This window comes from Mesocricetus auratus, unplaced genomic scaffold (assembly GCF_017639785.1).
Source record: "Mesocricetus auratus isolate SY011 unplaced genomic scaffold, BCM_Maur_2.0 Super-Scaffold_100013, whole genome shotgun sequence".
Lineage (NCBI taxonomy): Eukaryota > Metazoa > Chordata > Mammalia > Rodentia > Cricetidae > Mesocricetus > Mesocricetus auratus.
In genome coordinates this window covers 42,191,883-42,204,846 of record NW_024429196.1, presented here as the reverse complement: position 1 = coordinate 42,204,846, position 12,964 = coordinate 42,191,883, and the positions used below count along the sequence as shown (strand labels likewise).

General features: G+C 38.5%; 1 protein-coding gene across 1 annotated transcript in view; it reads left to right on the top strand.

Moving 5' to 3' along the window:
• The first annotated feature begins 220 nt into the window (after positions 1–220).
• Positions 221–12,964, top strand: part of Pou6f2 (POU class 6 homeobox 2) — a 382,575-nt gene continuing 369,831 nt past the window's right edge. Inside the window, 1 exon segment of the mRNA XM_005071806.4 lies at positions 221–477. Coding sequence (XP_005071863.1) covers positions 312–477 — 166 coding nt within the window. The 5' untranslated portion in view covers positions 221–311.

Sequence of the window (12,964 nt, the reverse complement as noted above, 5' to 3'; positions counted from 1 at the left end):
TGGCTAAGCTGCTTGTAAAGAAGTTTTTTTTTTCTTCCTTCCTTTTCCCTCCGAAGCCTCCTGAATCTCTCACATGCTAGTTGAGCTTTAATAGGGTGGGGAGTAATGGAGAACTCATCGAATCTGTAATAGCTCTTCACTTGACTGCAGCCAGCAATAACAGCAGGAGCAGGCAGAGATAAGAGAGAGGAGAGAGGGAGTGTGTGTGTGTGTGGAAGAGAGAGAGGGAGAGGGAGAGGGAGAGAGGACACGCTCTCTAAAGCTGCCACTTTTTTCCTCCCCTTCGCTCTTTCCCCCCATCCTAGGATCCAATGATAGCTGGACAAGTCAGTAAGCCCTTGCTGTCAGTGCGGAGTGAAATGAATGCGGAGTTGAGAGGTGAGGACAAGGCTGCTACTTCAGACAGCGAGCTGAATGAGCCCCTGCTTGCGCCCGTGGAATCAAATGACAGCGAGGACACTCCCAGCAAGCTCTTCGGTAAGTCTGTCTAGGTATTTCATTTCAGTCCTACCATGTTGTCCGGAAGAGCAATCCAGACACCACCCCAGCCCCCCTTTTCCTCCTGCTTTTCATTCAATTTTTTTTTGTAAGTGCTAAAGAGGAGCTTCGCATCCTAGAGGGGCTAAGGCACCCGAGCCTCTTCAGCTGGAGGGGAGGATGCCCTCCAAACTTTTTCACCAACAAGGAACTTACTTACTGCCCATTTTGACTTGTCAGGTAGTGTTGCCATGCCCAGGTCGGAAATTATTCGAACAAAACGGAAGGAAAGGATGAAAAGAAAGAACGAAATGGTAATAATAATCAGGAAATCAGTTCCATTGCGAGAATTGGTTAACATTTATTGAATAAATATCGACTCGGTTTCGGGTTGCTTTGCAGGCTTTTGTTAAGGGGAAGGAGAGTAAAGAGTTATTATCTGTAGTCAAAAGATGAGAGAGGAGAACTGAAAATGTCAATACAAATTGCTCTGTGCCAGGTAAACAAAGGTGGCTACAGGCATGGCTCTTAGAAACACATTTTGTCCTCATCATCTGAGTGAGCATTTCTTCTTTTAAAAGGGTTGAGGGAACACAACAGTCCCCTACCCTTCTCCCTAGCCCGCTCCCTTTAACATATTTTAGCCTCATACTAACCATGGCGACAGCCCAGGACCTTTTAGGAATCTGTTTCATAAACAAAATGAGAACAAACAGAGTGCCACTTCAGCAGAGACATCTGTCATTCAAATAGATGACAGTCTGTAAGCCAACTCCACCAACTGTGATCTCTAATCAGAAAGGGAACGGGCTGCTGAGGCACGTGCCGGAGTGATGGATGCCGTGAGACATCTCTGCTGCGGAAGTACTTTATGCTTCTGAGTGACATTAGGTTTTCAGAACAGTACTCTCTGACACACTTGCTCTTAATTATTTTCAAGTGCGTCTGTCTACACATCTGTAAACAACTAACGTCGTGTAAATAGGCAGAGAATCACTTGTTCTCAGATTTAAAAAGTCCTAAGTCTGAAGTTTAGAGTCAAACAATATCAGCGCATAAAATACTTGGTGAAGAATACTGATTTAGTGTCAAAATAGACTTTATTTATTTATTTGTTTGTTTATTTTGGTAGAGAACAGACAGGGCTTCCTTGGCAGGTAGGTCAGCAGCAGCTTTTAGCTGCTCTCTTCTTCTTAGAAATATCCAGGCAAACAGCAGAAGGAAACCCCAGAGAAACTTTGCTTTGGATTTTTTCTTTTGATCAAATACTGATTTTTATGTAAAAACACAACTGATTCCAGTTTTCAGAATCTGATGGTTTCTTTTTTAGCTCAAAAGGCTACTGTGTGTGAAATCATAGCCACCTTGGGAGGCATTAGCATTTCACTCTGAGGAAGTTTTCAGTCGTAGTGTAAGTTTTTAGCTGTGTGAAAAGTTGTTTTCACACACTCATTTTCTTTTAAGAGTCAGTGAGAGAAGCTAGATAAAATTACCAGCCACAAGAAGGCAAATCCATGTGCATTGCTGATACTGACTATACTGAGGAATGCTTTTGCTTTTCAAAAGCCATTGATCTCAGCCCCGGCAAAGCAGCAGATTTCACACTATTTGTCTCAAATGTTTCATGCATTTTTTTAAAAGTGCAAACATTTTGTAGATTTTGGTTTGTAGCCACAAGTTCTTTTCAGTCAGTTGAACCGATAAAGTGATGATTGATTTGACATTGCATTTATTTAGATTTTTCAGTGCTCAGAATTGCTTTACATTCAGTTTCCTACTTTTACCTCTCTGCATGAACAGTGAAGAAAGTTGCGAAAGACTCGATGCGACCAAAGACATTTTATTTAAGGCTCCCTGAAAATGTTTTAAGTGTAATCTTTTTGGGATTCCAGAGTCTAAAAAGTCATAGTTTAACTGGAATATCACAGTGGACTTGGGAGGGCACCTTACCTGCAACTTCTGAGTGTGTGACAGAGAGCCTAGAAAAATCCCCACACTCTGTCTTGGGGTGTTTTATATTACCTACCTTATCTTTCTCCTCTAGATTATGTTATAAACACAATATGAATATTTCTAACTTTTCAATTATGTAGAAAAAGGAAAGAAATCTTGAAACCCTAAGATAGAAAGGAGACAACATGAGACAGATATTGTAGTATGTACTCTGAGATGAGAGCCCTCACTGGTCTTGTAAGGATGTCCTAGTTATTGGGATGATTGTACTCTCATTTTTGAATAGTACTAAGACTCAGAATTGGAAATTTTACTTTGCAGACCTGTCTAAAACTTTCTAAAGTTATTTCTCCCAGTCTTTCCAGGAACTATTGATACAATTTATGATACAGTCATATGCTGTTTTCTTTAGCATGTGAATGTTTGGATCTCCACAATTTGTTTGTAGACGCAGTTCTAATTGTGTCCTTTATCTGATAACAGAGAACTGTGTTGTTCCTGGGTAGTCGAGCTTTTCTCCAAACCATGGTCATTCTGCTGTTTCTCTCTTATGCCATCCAACATGCCTCTACTTTCTATCATGTGGTTGACACCTGTGCTTCTTTTATGAAAGGGACAGATCAGGGCAAATGCTGTGCATTTAGGTGTGTGTAGTGTCATGGAAAGACATTATCTAACAACAGGCCAGGAAAAGCCTGCTTTTCCTATTGCACTTGAAATTTCAGTATGAATGGATTTCTTCAAAGACTCATCTGGGTCTCGTTCAAATTAGTAGTCCAGAGGACAGGTCTGTTTCCTTCACAGTACGGCATCTTCAGTCCAGAACTGCGGGAGAAAGGCTAATGCTGATGCCCTCTATGGATAAACAAAGGAAATTCCCGGAACCATTGGGCTTTTTATGCCTCTCCTTAAATTGCACCTCTGTACTTAGCAGCATCCAAAGGGAAACATACTGTGCAGAATGTTTCGGTGCTCTGAGCCACTCAGAATGCTAGAAGGAGGAACAAGAAGCCATATGCCAGCCTAAGTAGAAAGTTCAGAAAAGGGCCCTTGTGTTTTGTGAAGTAATTACATCAGAGGTAACATTTTGCTTAACTTGAATAGCCACGGAAACTAAAGTACACTTAAGAGAGATAAATCCACATTTCATTGAGAAACATGTGGTGAAGTAGTTCTCTGTGATACCATTAAGTGTGCATTATTTATTCTTATAAAGCCTGCAGAAAACTACCTCCATTTTCAGCTTATGAGCATATCCTGCTAAATTCTGAGCCACAGGAAACAGTATGGATGGATGGAGTACAGCCTGGCACATGGGAGAGTTATTAGAGAAATGGGTGCTGTGTCACACAGTGCTCTAGCTGCAAGATCAAATGAGTGATGCCACTCAGGGCCAGTCACCAAATACGGGACTAGTGATGTACACACTGGAAACTGTACCCCAGACTGGCCTTTGGCAGACAATCTCCAAGGGAAAGGGTTGCTGTGTTTCTCCGGTGACAGTTATATTGCACATGTCAGTATGGTGCCTCACTTGTAGTTATGCCTATCAAGCATTCATTGCCCCACAGTCAGCAAGCAGGATGCTAAAATAGGTGGTATCTACTGCTTGGTCAGAAAAATGGCTGCAGAAAAGATAAAAGTAATATCCATTCCTGGAAAAATATCGGTATTCTCAACCGAAGAAGTGAGTCCTCTCAAAACAAGTCTTAAGTATTTCCTCTGCATGTGGTTGAGATTTTGATAGTGATTATGAGCCGTGCTTCCCCTGGGACAATTCTTATTGCTTCAAGTTAAACCCCATGATGCTTGTATTTAACTTCCAGCTAGCCTGGGTGACTGTGCTAGGACCAGAGGCTTGTTTTCCTGTTGTATCACACAAACATGAGCTGGGTGCACAGCTCAGAATCTTGATGTAAAAGAGAAAAAAAGCCCTTTATGAATGCTGTATGTGGGGGGAAAAGTCTATTTTTCCCTATAACATTGTGGCTTTTTTTCCCCTGGCTTAACAAAAATCATGATGATACTCTCAAGAGTGAGCCTTTTCAAGATCACTTATCTGTGAACTATTAGGAGAGGGTTGAAAGCTGGGTCAGTGTTAGGAAATAGCACTTGTCTGTTTTTCTTTTCCTTCTTCTGAGCTTTGTCCAAAAGCATGTGTTAGAAATTTTTCTGGTTTTGAATTGCTATCCAGTTTGGCTTGATTAGAATTTATGGCCATGGAGTCATTTTCAATGACAAAAGGATAACGGACTAAATTGTCTGCCACCCCTTGAGACAGTGGTCTCTGCAGGTCAGCAGGGAGGTCACTGCAGGGCATCGTGGGGGCTGCTCTTCGGCAAGGCTGTTTCTTGCCTGTGTGTGCAAGTGGAGGCCTTCGTTATGGGGTCGCTGCCTTCATTACTTTATTTAAACGTCTCTCTCAAGGTTTCAATACCTTAGATGCTTATAATACTCTGATAAAATATGCTGGAGCCAGTAATCAGCACATAGGGCTTAAACCCCAGAGGGAGTTAGCTGGAAAATGATGAGAAAAATTCTCTAGAGAAATATATTCATTTAAAATATGGAACATGCTTCTACATTTTTAAAACTTGTTACGCTATATCAAGTGAAAAATCCATGTTATTTTTCACTAATAAAAGTATATTTTGATAAAAATTAAAAGATAGTGTCTTTAAATCAACTAAATAATTTAAACAATATATTCTATGCAACAGCCACTAGATAGAAATCAATAGAAATCTGTACTTATATAAGTAAACGGGATGCAGGATAAAGTGTTTGTCACAGTTTCTGGTTTAACAGTCAAGCAGGTCTTTGCCCTGCTTCCTCTGACTAGCATAGAAAGGAAATGCATGCTTAAATATTTTTCTTACACTTGAGAAAATCTAATTCACTGAAGTAATTATTTTAAAAAGTCATTGAGAGGCTATGTGCATTTAGACAACTTTAGTTTAGAGGTAATTTTCCTACCAGAATACCATTGCGACATCTCATTGTAAACAAATCCACTTTAAGTAGAATTAATATACAGCCTTTGAAGTAAAAGTAAATCTAGTAAGAAAGGTGCTAGTGTTCAAGCCTCTCACCAGACTGTTTTGTTGGACTCTGCTCATTGCTAAGTGGCTCTGCACTGGAGCAAGGTGCACAATGTGTGACTTAAGATTCAGAGGGGACTGCCTCAGTACCTTTCTCTTCTGCCGCTTACCGTGGTGCTCTGGTCAGGCCAATGTTACACAAGCTCAGCTTTGCAGTGTTCAAGGATTCTGGGAGGGAATGCATTACCAGCCAAAGTGTGGTATGACTTTCCCTATTCGCTTATATTTTGATTGCTGTAGCTTAAACACTGCTATTGTTGTTGAGTGGTTCCCTAAACAGTTCAACATAAGTTAAGGCATATATGATTCGATTTGTCTGCACTCTGCCATTCCTTTAAATGATTCCATCTTAGCCTTTAGAACGTCTTAGTGTTTCTGCCTTAAAGGTTACCTGACATTGTAGTGTTTTTGTAGTTTGTCCAGCCTTGTCTGTGTCATAATTAATGGAGAGGTACTTTCCAAGGTTCAGCCTCTAGTAGATTGCCTGCTTTCTTAATCAGTTATAGAATTGATACTATTATTTTCAAAAATTGACCAAATAAAATTCTCCCACTTGAGAGCTGAGCTTTAAGTAGGCCATTTTCAATCAAAACTTGTGTGTTATCACACAGTAAACACATCATTTGCGAGAGAGCTGGCATCTCTTTGGCGACCTTGCTGGTCTATGTTTTGGGATTAATAATACATCAGACATCACACATTTAAAAGAAAGTAGCTGTGAAAAGGAAGTGGGGGAGCTCAGCTCTGCTCTTGGGCTGCTTCCCTGATTACTCAGACCTTTCTCAGGAAACCAAGGCAGCCTTAGGAGAAAGCCTGTTTACCCAAATCTGCACCTGGCCCACTCACCTCAATTCTTGAATTTCTTATGCTAAAGAGAAAGATAGCAAAGTGTTGAGACCCAACTGGTGCCCTGTCAGGGGGCAATCTGTATAACATTTCCTGCTGTCAGGTTAATAAATTTTTAAAAAATATCCAAAGGCAGATATAGCTATGGCAAGCTCATAGGAACCGTTCCCACTCTCCCTGGATCCCTTTCTTTTTAAAATCCACTATGGCTCTGGAGTGTCCTTGTTTGTTGTTTTCCTGGTTTCTGTACTTTGCTGGTATTTCTTCTTCCTTCTTCTTCTTCTTCTTCTTCTTCTTCTTCTTCTTCTTCTTCTTCTTCTTCTTCTTCTTCTTCTTCTTTTCTTCTTCTTCTTCTTCTTCTTCTTCTTCTTCTTTTGTTCAGCTGTTTATGCTGCTTCTTACATTTAAAATGTTTACCCTTTGAGGTTTCTTTTGGTTTTCTCTTAGAAATCTAAATATACTTTGTTTGAATTGTTATGCGGCATTCTGCATTTGGATGCACATGGCATCATGTTCTAAACCATCCGGTACTGACTGAATTTATTTTTGGGAATACTTTCAAGTAATGGTTACATTAAGAATTCGTTCACGAAAGAATATTTAGGTCTCAGCAAAAAGTAGGCATGAAGTGACACCTGGTTGATAACAACATGTGGACCAACTCTTAATCTTTAAGTGTAAACTCCAATCTTCTAATAGCCAGTTAGGTTTCATAAAAATATGAAACTGAGTAGCCTTGTTTAGAGATTTACACAATGTTATGTTCTGATATATGGGACAGATTAAGCCTTTTTTGGTGATTTCAGGGGTCAAAAAATATAACATGAAATCTCTTTTCATAAGGAAAGTTTGTCCTTGGAGAAATGGAGATTAACTTTGTTTTATAAGTATTCAAGGACAAAAGTCTAACACTGCCATCAGATATGTGTGGCTTGAAGGATCTCTAAAACTGCTACCAGTTTACTTATTTTATTTTTCCTAGTATATTATTTGTGTGTCTATGCTTTATTTCAGAATCTTATATACCCTTCAAACTTCCTCAGATTCCGTCCTTTGTTTAAGTGTGCTTACAGTTGAGCATACAGTAAGAATATGCTGTGTATTTCATACTAAAATGTTAGCCACCTGGAACTAACGCCATTTGAGTACTTTTATTGGAGAACTGTACTACCATCAAAACTATTTAACAGGGGGAGAGGGGAGGAGGTGTGTGTGTGTGTTTGTGTGTGTGTGTTTGTGTGTGTGTGTGTGTGTGTGTGTGTGTGTGATCTGATTGCAATACCGGAAATGAACAGATGTCATCACACACAAATTGAGAACTTTCCAAGTTCTTTGTTCTGTGAGAAATAAGGTTTTATAATAAAAGTTGCATTTATTAATATTGTTCAAATGCTTTTAAGAAAATAACTCATATAAAATTTGTTGGTTGGCCCTGAGAATTAGGTAAACTATAAAGGTTTTTTTTCAGGAGACCTGTGGACCAATAATATACTGAAGGATTCATCAATTTAATGTCTGTCTTCGTGTGCTTTTTTATTATTAGCATTTTCTTATACTCTCCTATAAAATATTTGCCTATAAAGTATTATTTTCAATAGAAATACTTCCCATATATTTTTGTTTACTACTTTAAATTTCATTCAACTAAAGAGGAAAGATAATGACACAATTGTGACAGAAGTTTGTTAAAGCCAAAAATCAGAAAGACATTTGTGTCCATCTAAAGTGTGCAGGTACATTTTCCTCTTGATTTTCATTTATATTCATATACTGCTTCACATTGTCCACCAAATTTGTAGTACTATGTATTTATAGTTCTTGATAAAAAACTAATTTATAATGCTAAACATTCTTTTAGTTCATATCAGTCATACACCATTTAGATATACTTCTGCATGTTAAAATAGTAGATCTTTTATTAATTGGAGCAAACTTAAATTCGCCAATAAAGCACTACTAAGTATACATCTTTGGGCCCTCTTGGGATGTAATCCAGTTCCAGTGTCCTCCTGATTCTGGTTGTCAAGTAGCAGGGGAGACAAAAGGATTCCCCAGAAATAGTGTAGTTTAATTCACTGAAGCAATCTGAAAGTTCTACATAGCTTGCCTTATAAAGAGCATCTGTTTTTAGAACACAATCAACCCAAGCTCATATTATGCTTATGTTTAAATTATGGAAACTTAGACATGTATCAAATTGTAGATATATATATCTATCACAACATAAGTGTTTATTGTTATTTTAATCAGCAAAGGAAAATCTGTTCAATAGTAACTAAAATGTTTGTTACACAGTTCTTCAAGAATTCTATGTGCCCAAATAAACATTTTTGTAGGTGTGTGTTGAGCTATTCAGGTTTTGAGCTATGTGTCTTGAGCTATGCACAAGAAATAATTGGCATTTTAATAATTTGCTATTGAGATGGTGTGGTAAAACTCATCTCTGTTTGCAGCTTTTGATGGCCACATGTGGTAATTTTTCTTTTAGTACTGGTATAGCAAAATTTACTTTTGCAAATTAATGGTCTTGAGTAATGCACTGAAGACAAGAATCACCCCTGTCAGAGGAGAAGAAAGCCTAAAGGATTAATTTGATTTAAAAATGCAAACATTTGAAGCTGTTTAAAAGGCATGAAAGTATTACTGCAGAGTCACTTATTGCCAAAATCAACCAAGGGTAGAAGAGAATAAAAAAATCAAATAAGAAAACACGCACCCCTGTATTTAATTATAAATATATGGAGCAGGAGTTGAGGGGTAAGCTTCACTTTGTAACAGTTGACATCTTTTTTCTCCAACACATCCATTTCATTTATCAAAATTTCAAAAGATAGAGATGAACAAAAAAGGAAACGACATGCAAAGGAAGCTACAGGAAGGACAGCTTGTACAAAACTAACGTTTCAATGAATCCATCTAATACCAATAGACTGCAGTGTAATCAGTAAATGAGTAAATAGGTAGGGCTAGAGTCCTCTTGATCATGTGACAGGACTTTCACAGACTTGAGAGGAAATGCACATCTGTGTTTGAGTGTTAGATGGCTTATTTTGCTCAGAGCCTTGAGATAAAGGCAAATTTTAATTTTAAACTAACTAAAGGAATTATCCAAAAATTCAGGTAGACTGGTCTATGCTTTAGTTGAAACGTTCACTTCTCCCATTGTATTTTGTAGTCATAGTAATTTCCTAATGAGCCACCGGAATCTACAAGGAACCAGAAAATTCTTGGAAAAGTTATGTATTGTGCTTTGAAGGATTTAATATCTGCAACTGACTGCCTTAAATAAAAAAGAAAGTGAAAAGGAAGTAGTGAGCTGGGAGCTTGCTGAGGGCCTTGAGATGGGTGGGCCAGCTTAGAAATGGGGCCACGTCTTGTGATCAGCAGTGTATCAATATGACTTTATAAGGATATAATAACCTGGACCCGGTAGCAGTTTATGGTTCTTTTGAGAATTCTTATGGATTCTTAGAGTGAGGAAGTCTGAGAAAAGATCTTGAAAGCTTTCACGAAATCTGGCCGTGTGACAGGGAACTACGATGACGGTGATTTAGCTGCTTAGGAATCCCATCGACCGGGAACATCATTAAATTTTTAAGGTAAAACAAACCACAGAGCAATTGGCAGATATGAAGGGTATGGAGTGCCCAAAGTGACCACGGAAATTAGAAAGTGAAGGTTCTAAGATGAGAGGCAAAATGCAATGAGCCCATTGCCGCCCTCAATGTCCTCCTTAAAAACAGCAGCACTCTGTGTGTGCAGCATTCTGAACACAAGCTCTCTCTCTCTCTCTCTCTCTCTCTCTCTCTCTCTCTCTCTCTCTCTCTCTCTCTCTCTCTCTCTCTCTCTCTCTCTCTCGTCTCTCTCTCTCTCTGTCTCTCTCTCTCTCTGTCTCTCTCTCTCTCTGTCTCTCTGTCTCTCTCTCTCTTTCGCTCGCTCGCTCTCGCTCTGTGTGTGTGTGTGTGTGTGTGTGTGTGTGTGTGTGTGTGTGTGTGTGTGTGTGTGCGCGCGTTTCCTTCATGGAATCCGTCAGAATTGATTGCTGCTCTTTCATTTTCCCTGGCTATTTTTAGTCAATGATAAATAAAGACCCAGAATTGTGAATCTGGAACCAGTGAGATATCACACCAGAAGCAGCAGGGAAGAGCCAAGATGAATAACTTTACATCAGTGGACGCGCACAGACCTCAGGCCTCTTAACATTTGTAATACTGCTAATTTCTATGGGCTTTTAAAAATACACTTCCACATGAGCTCTCAAAACCCATAAAAGTGTGGCATGTAAAGTAAATTGTTTGTCACTTGCCGTCGGCCTGCCATATTTATTGTCAGGAGAAATGGACATTAGTTGGAAAAGCAGTTGTTAAAGGCCAAACAATTTTTAAAGATGGCAAAGCTGTGAGAGGGCTTTCCTTTTTCTAACAATGAGCCACCCCTTCAGACATCAAAAGACAAGATAATAAGACACTTCAAGCGCAATTCAAGATTATATTCACCATCTAAAGGCTCATCTCTTGTCAGTTTGCATTTACCCTCCGAGGGATGCATCGCTTCTATCATCTTTCTGTCAAGAGGAGTCTGGCAGAAGAAGCAAGGGCTCTTATTTCACACACTTAGGGGTTTTTTATTTTATTTTTTTATCAAATAGCCCACACTCACTTGGATTCAGCCAAAATGGAGGGATAATTCCAGGAAGGTCATAACAAGTACAAAAATCTCATATTGATTTGTATGATTAGAAGGCATTAGAATCACACGCTCACACTAGGCTCTCAGAGGTTATGTCAATTATTTGGTCATACACTTTTGCAGTCTGCAAAAAAAAGATGACTAAAAATTTTAAAGTGGATAACTGAAAGCTGAAATTGTCTCAGTGTACTGTCTTTGAACATTTAACAAGTGAACATAAAGATAATTTAGTGCTTTAACTTGACAACATTTTCAATTAGCTTGTTCTTCATGGAATACTTCATGTAATGCACACAGAAAATAGCATGCTCCTGCTTACCAGCTGAAAGAAATACTTTTGTCAAATACTTTCAAGAATTGATTTCATACATTTAATTTGTGGATAACAAGCGATGATATTTTCAGTATCAATTTAATTACAAGACTATCCTACAAAGATTAGCAATGCTTTGTAAATGTTTTACCCACTGAAATGATAATGCAGCTACATTTGTCATTTAGTGCCATCCTTTCCAGAGATGTTGCTTAAGAAATAATAGTGGAATAAGTTATTATGATTATTCTCTATCAAAACAAATCACACTTTTATGAAAGTCACATAACCATACAGAGACACATTCTAGGACTTTTGTTTCATTGGTTTTGTTTTGGGTGTTGGTGGGGACACATTTACAGAAGTCAGAAGAACCACATTTTCTTCTCAAAATAAAACAATTGATGAAAATAAAACCATGATATCCTGGGATTGTTTCTATATTGAATCTTTGAAATTACTTTTCTTAGGAATTTTCATCAACTCTCGGTGTCTCTGCTTCTGTTATTTCTCTTCCTTGCTGTGGAGACTAGCTTTCTTCTTCTATACTGTATTTTCACATCAACATAAAACAAGTTTTTGTGTGTGTGCACATGTGTATACATAATGTCACAGTGTCATTACAGTGTGTGATTTGAAGTATGTGTCTGATTCTGCCATATTTGTTCTATTTATTATATGGGTCTATTTCTACTCTCAACTGTACAGTTTGTGCATTCATCAATCAGCAAGGAATTAGTTACCTCAATTAATATGCACCCAGTGCTGTCTCTGTGGAGGTGTGATGTTGAGTACTGGAGAGGGCATAGAGAAAACAGCAGACAAGTAGGAGTAAGCTTGTTCAACAATGGCACACGTATTAGCATGTAAAAATGAACGAAGCATGGTTGAATAGTCTACATTTCTGATATTTCTTTGGAAATATTGATCTTTAAAGTTGTACATTTCAGAAGCTGTTAATTGATCAGATGCCTCAACACTGAGGAAAAATTATTATCCCAAAAATATTGTGAGAGAAAAAAAAGGATTTTTTGTGTTATTCACAGCAAAGTACATTGGTAATGATTTTGCTATTGTGTTTGGGGAATATAGACAAAACTCTGCTTTAAAAAAAAAAGAGTTTCCTAGTTGTACCCAAAGGGAAAATACACTAAAATTATATTTTGCTGACTGTTTTTCCTACATCTGTTCTCTTTCCTAAATTCTTGTCACTTACTACTTACCACAATTCTCAAGGCTGTTGAGTCCAGACTTGAGTTTGGGTTTGACCCTGGCTCTGCCACTTAGCAGCTATTTTAGCCTATCTTTTCTGTTTTTGTTCTTCTTTTTGTTTTTGTTTTTCCAGACAGGGTTTCCCTCTGTAGATTTGGAACCTGTCCTGGAATTAACTCTTATAGACCAGGCTGGACTCGAACTCACAGAGATCTGCCTACCTCTACCTCCCAAGTGCTGGGGTTAAAGGTGTGTGCACTGCCATTGCCCAGCAGTTGTTATTTTAGCAAAATCCATGACACACTTAAGCTTCTACTTTGTCCCCTCTGACTAGAGGGTTTGACAATGCAGGGCAGTGCGGAAGTTAAAAAGG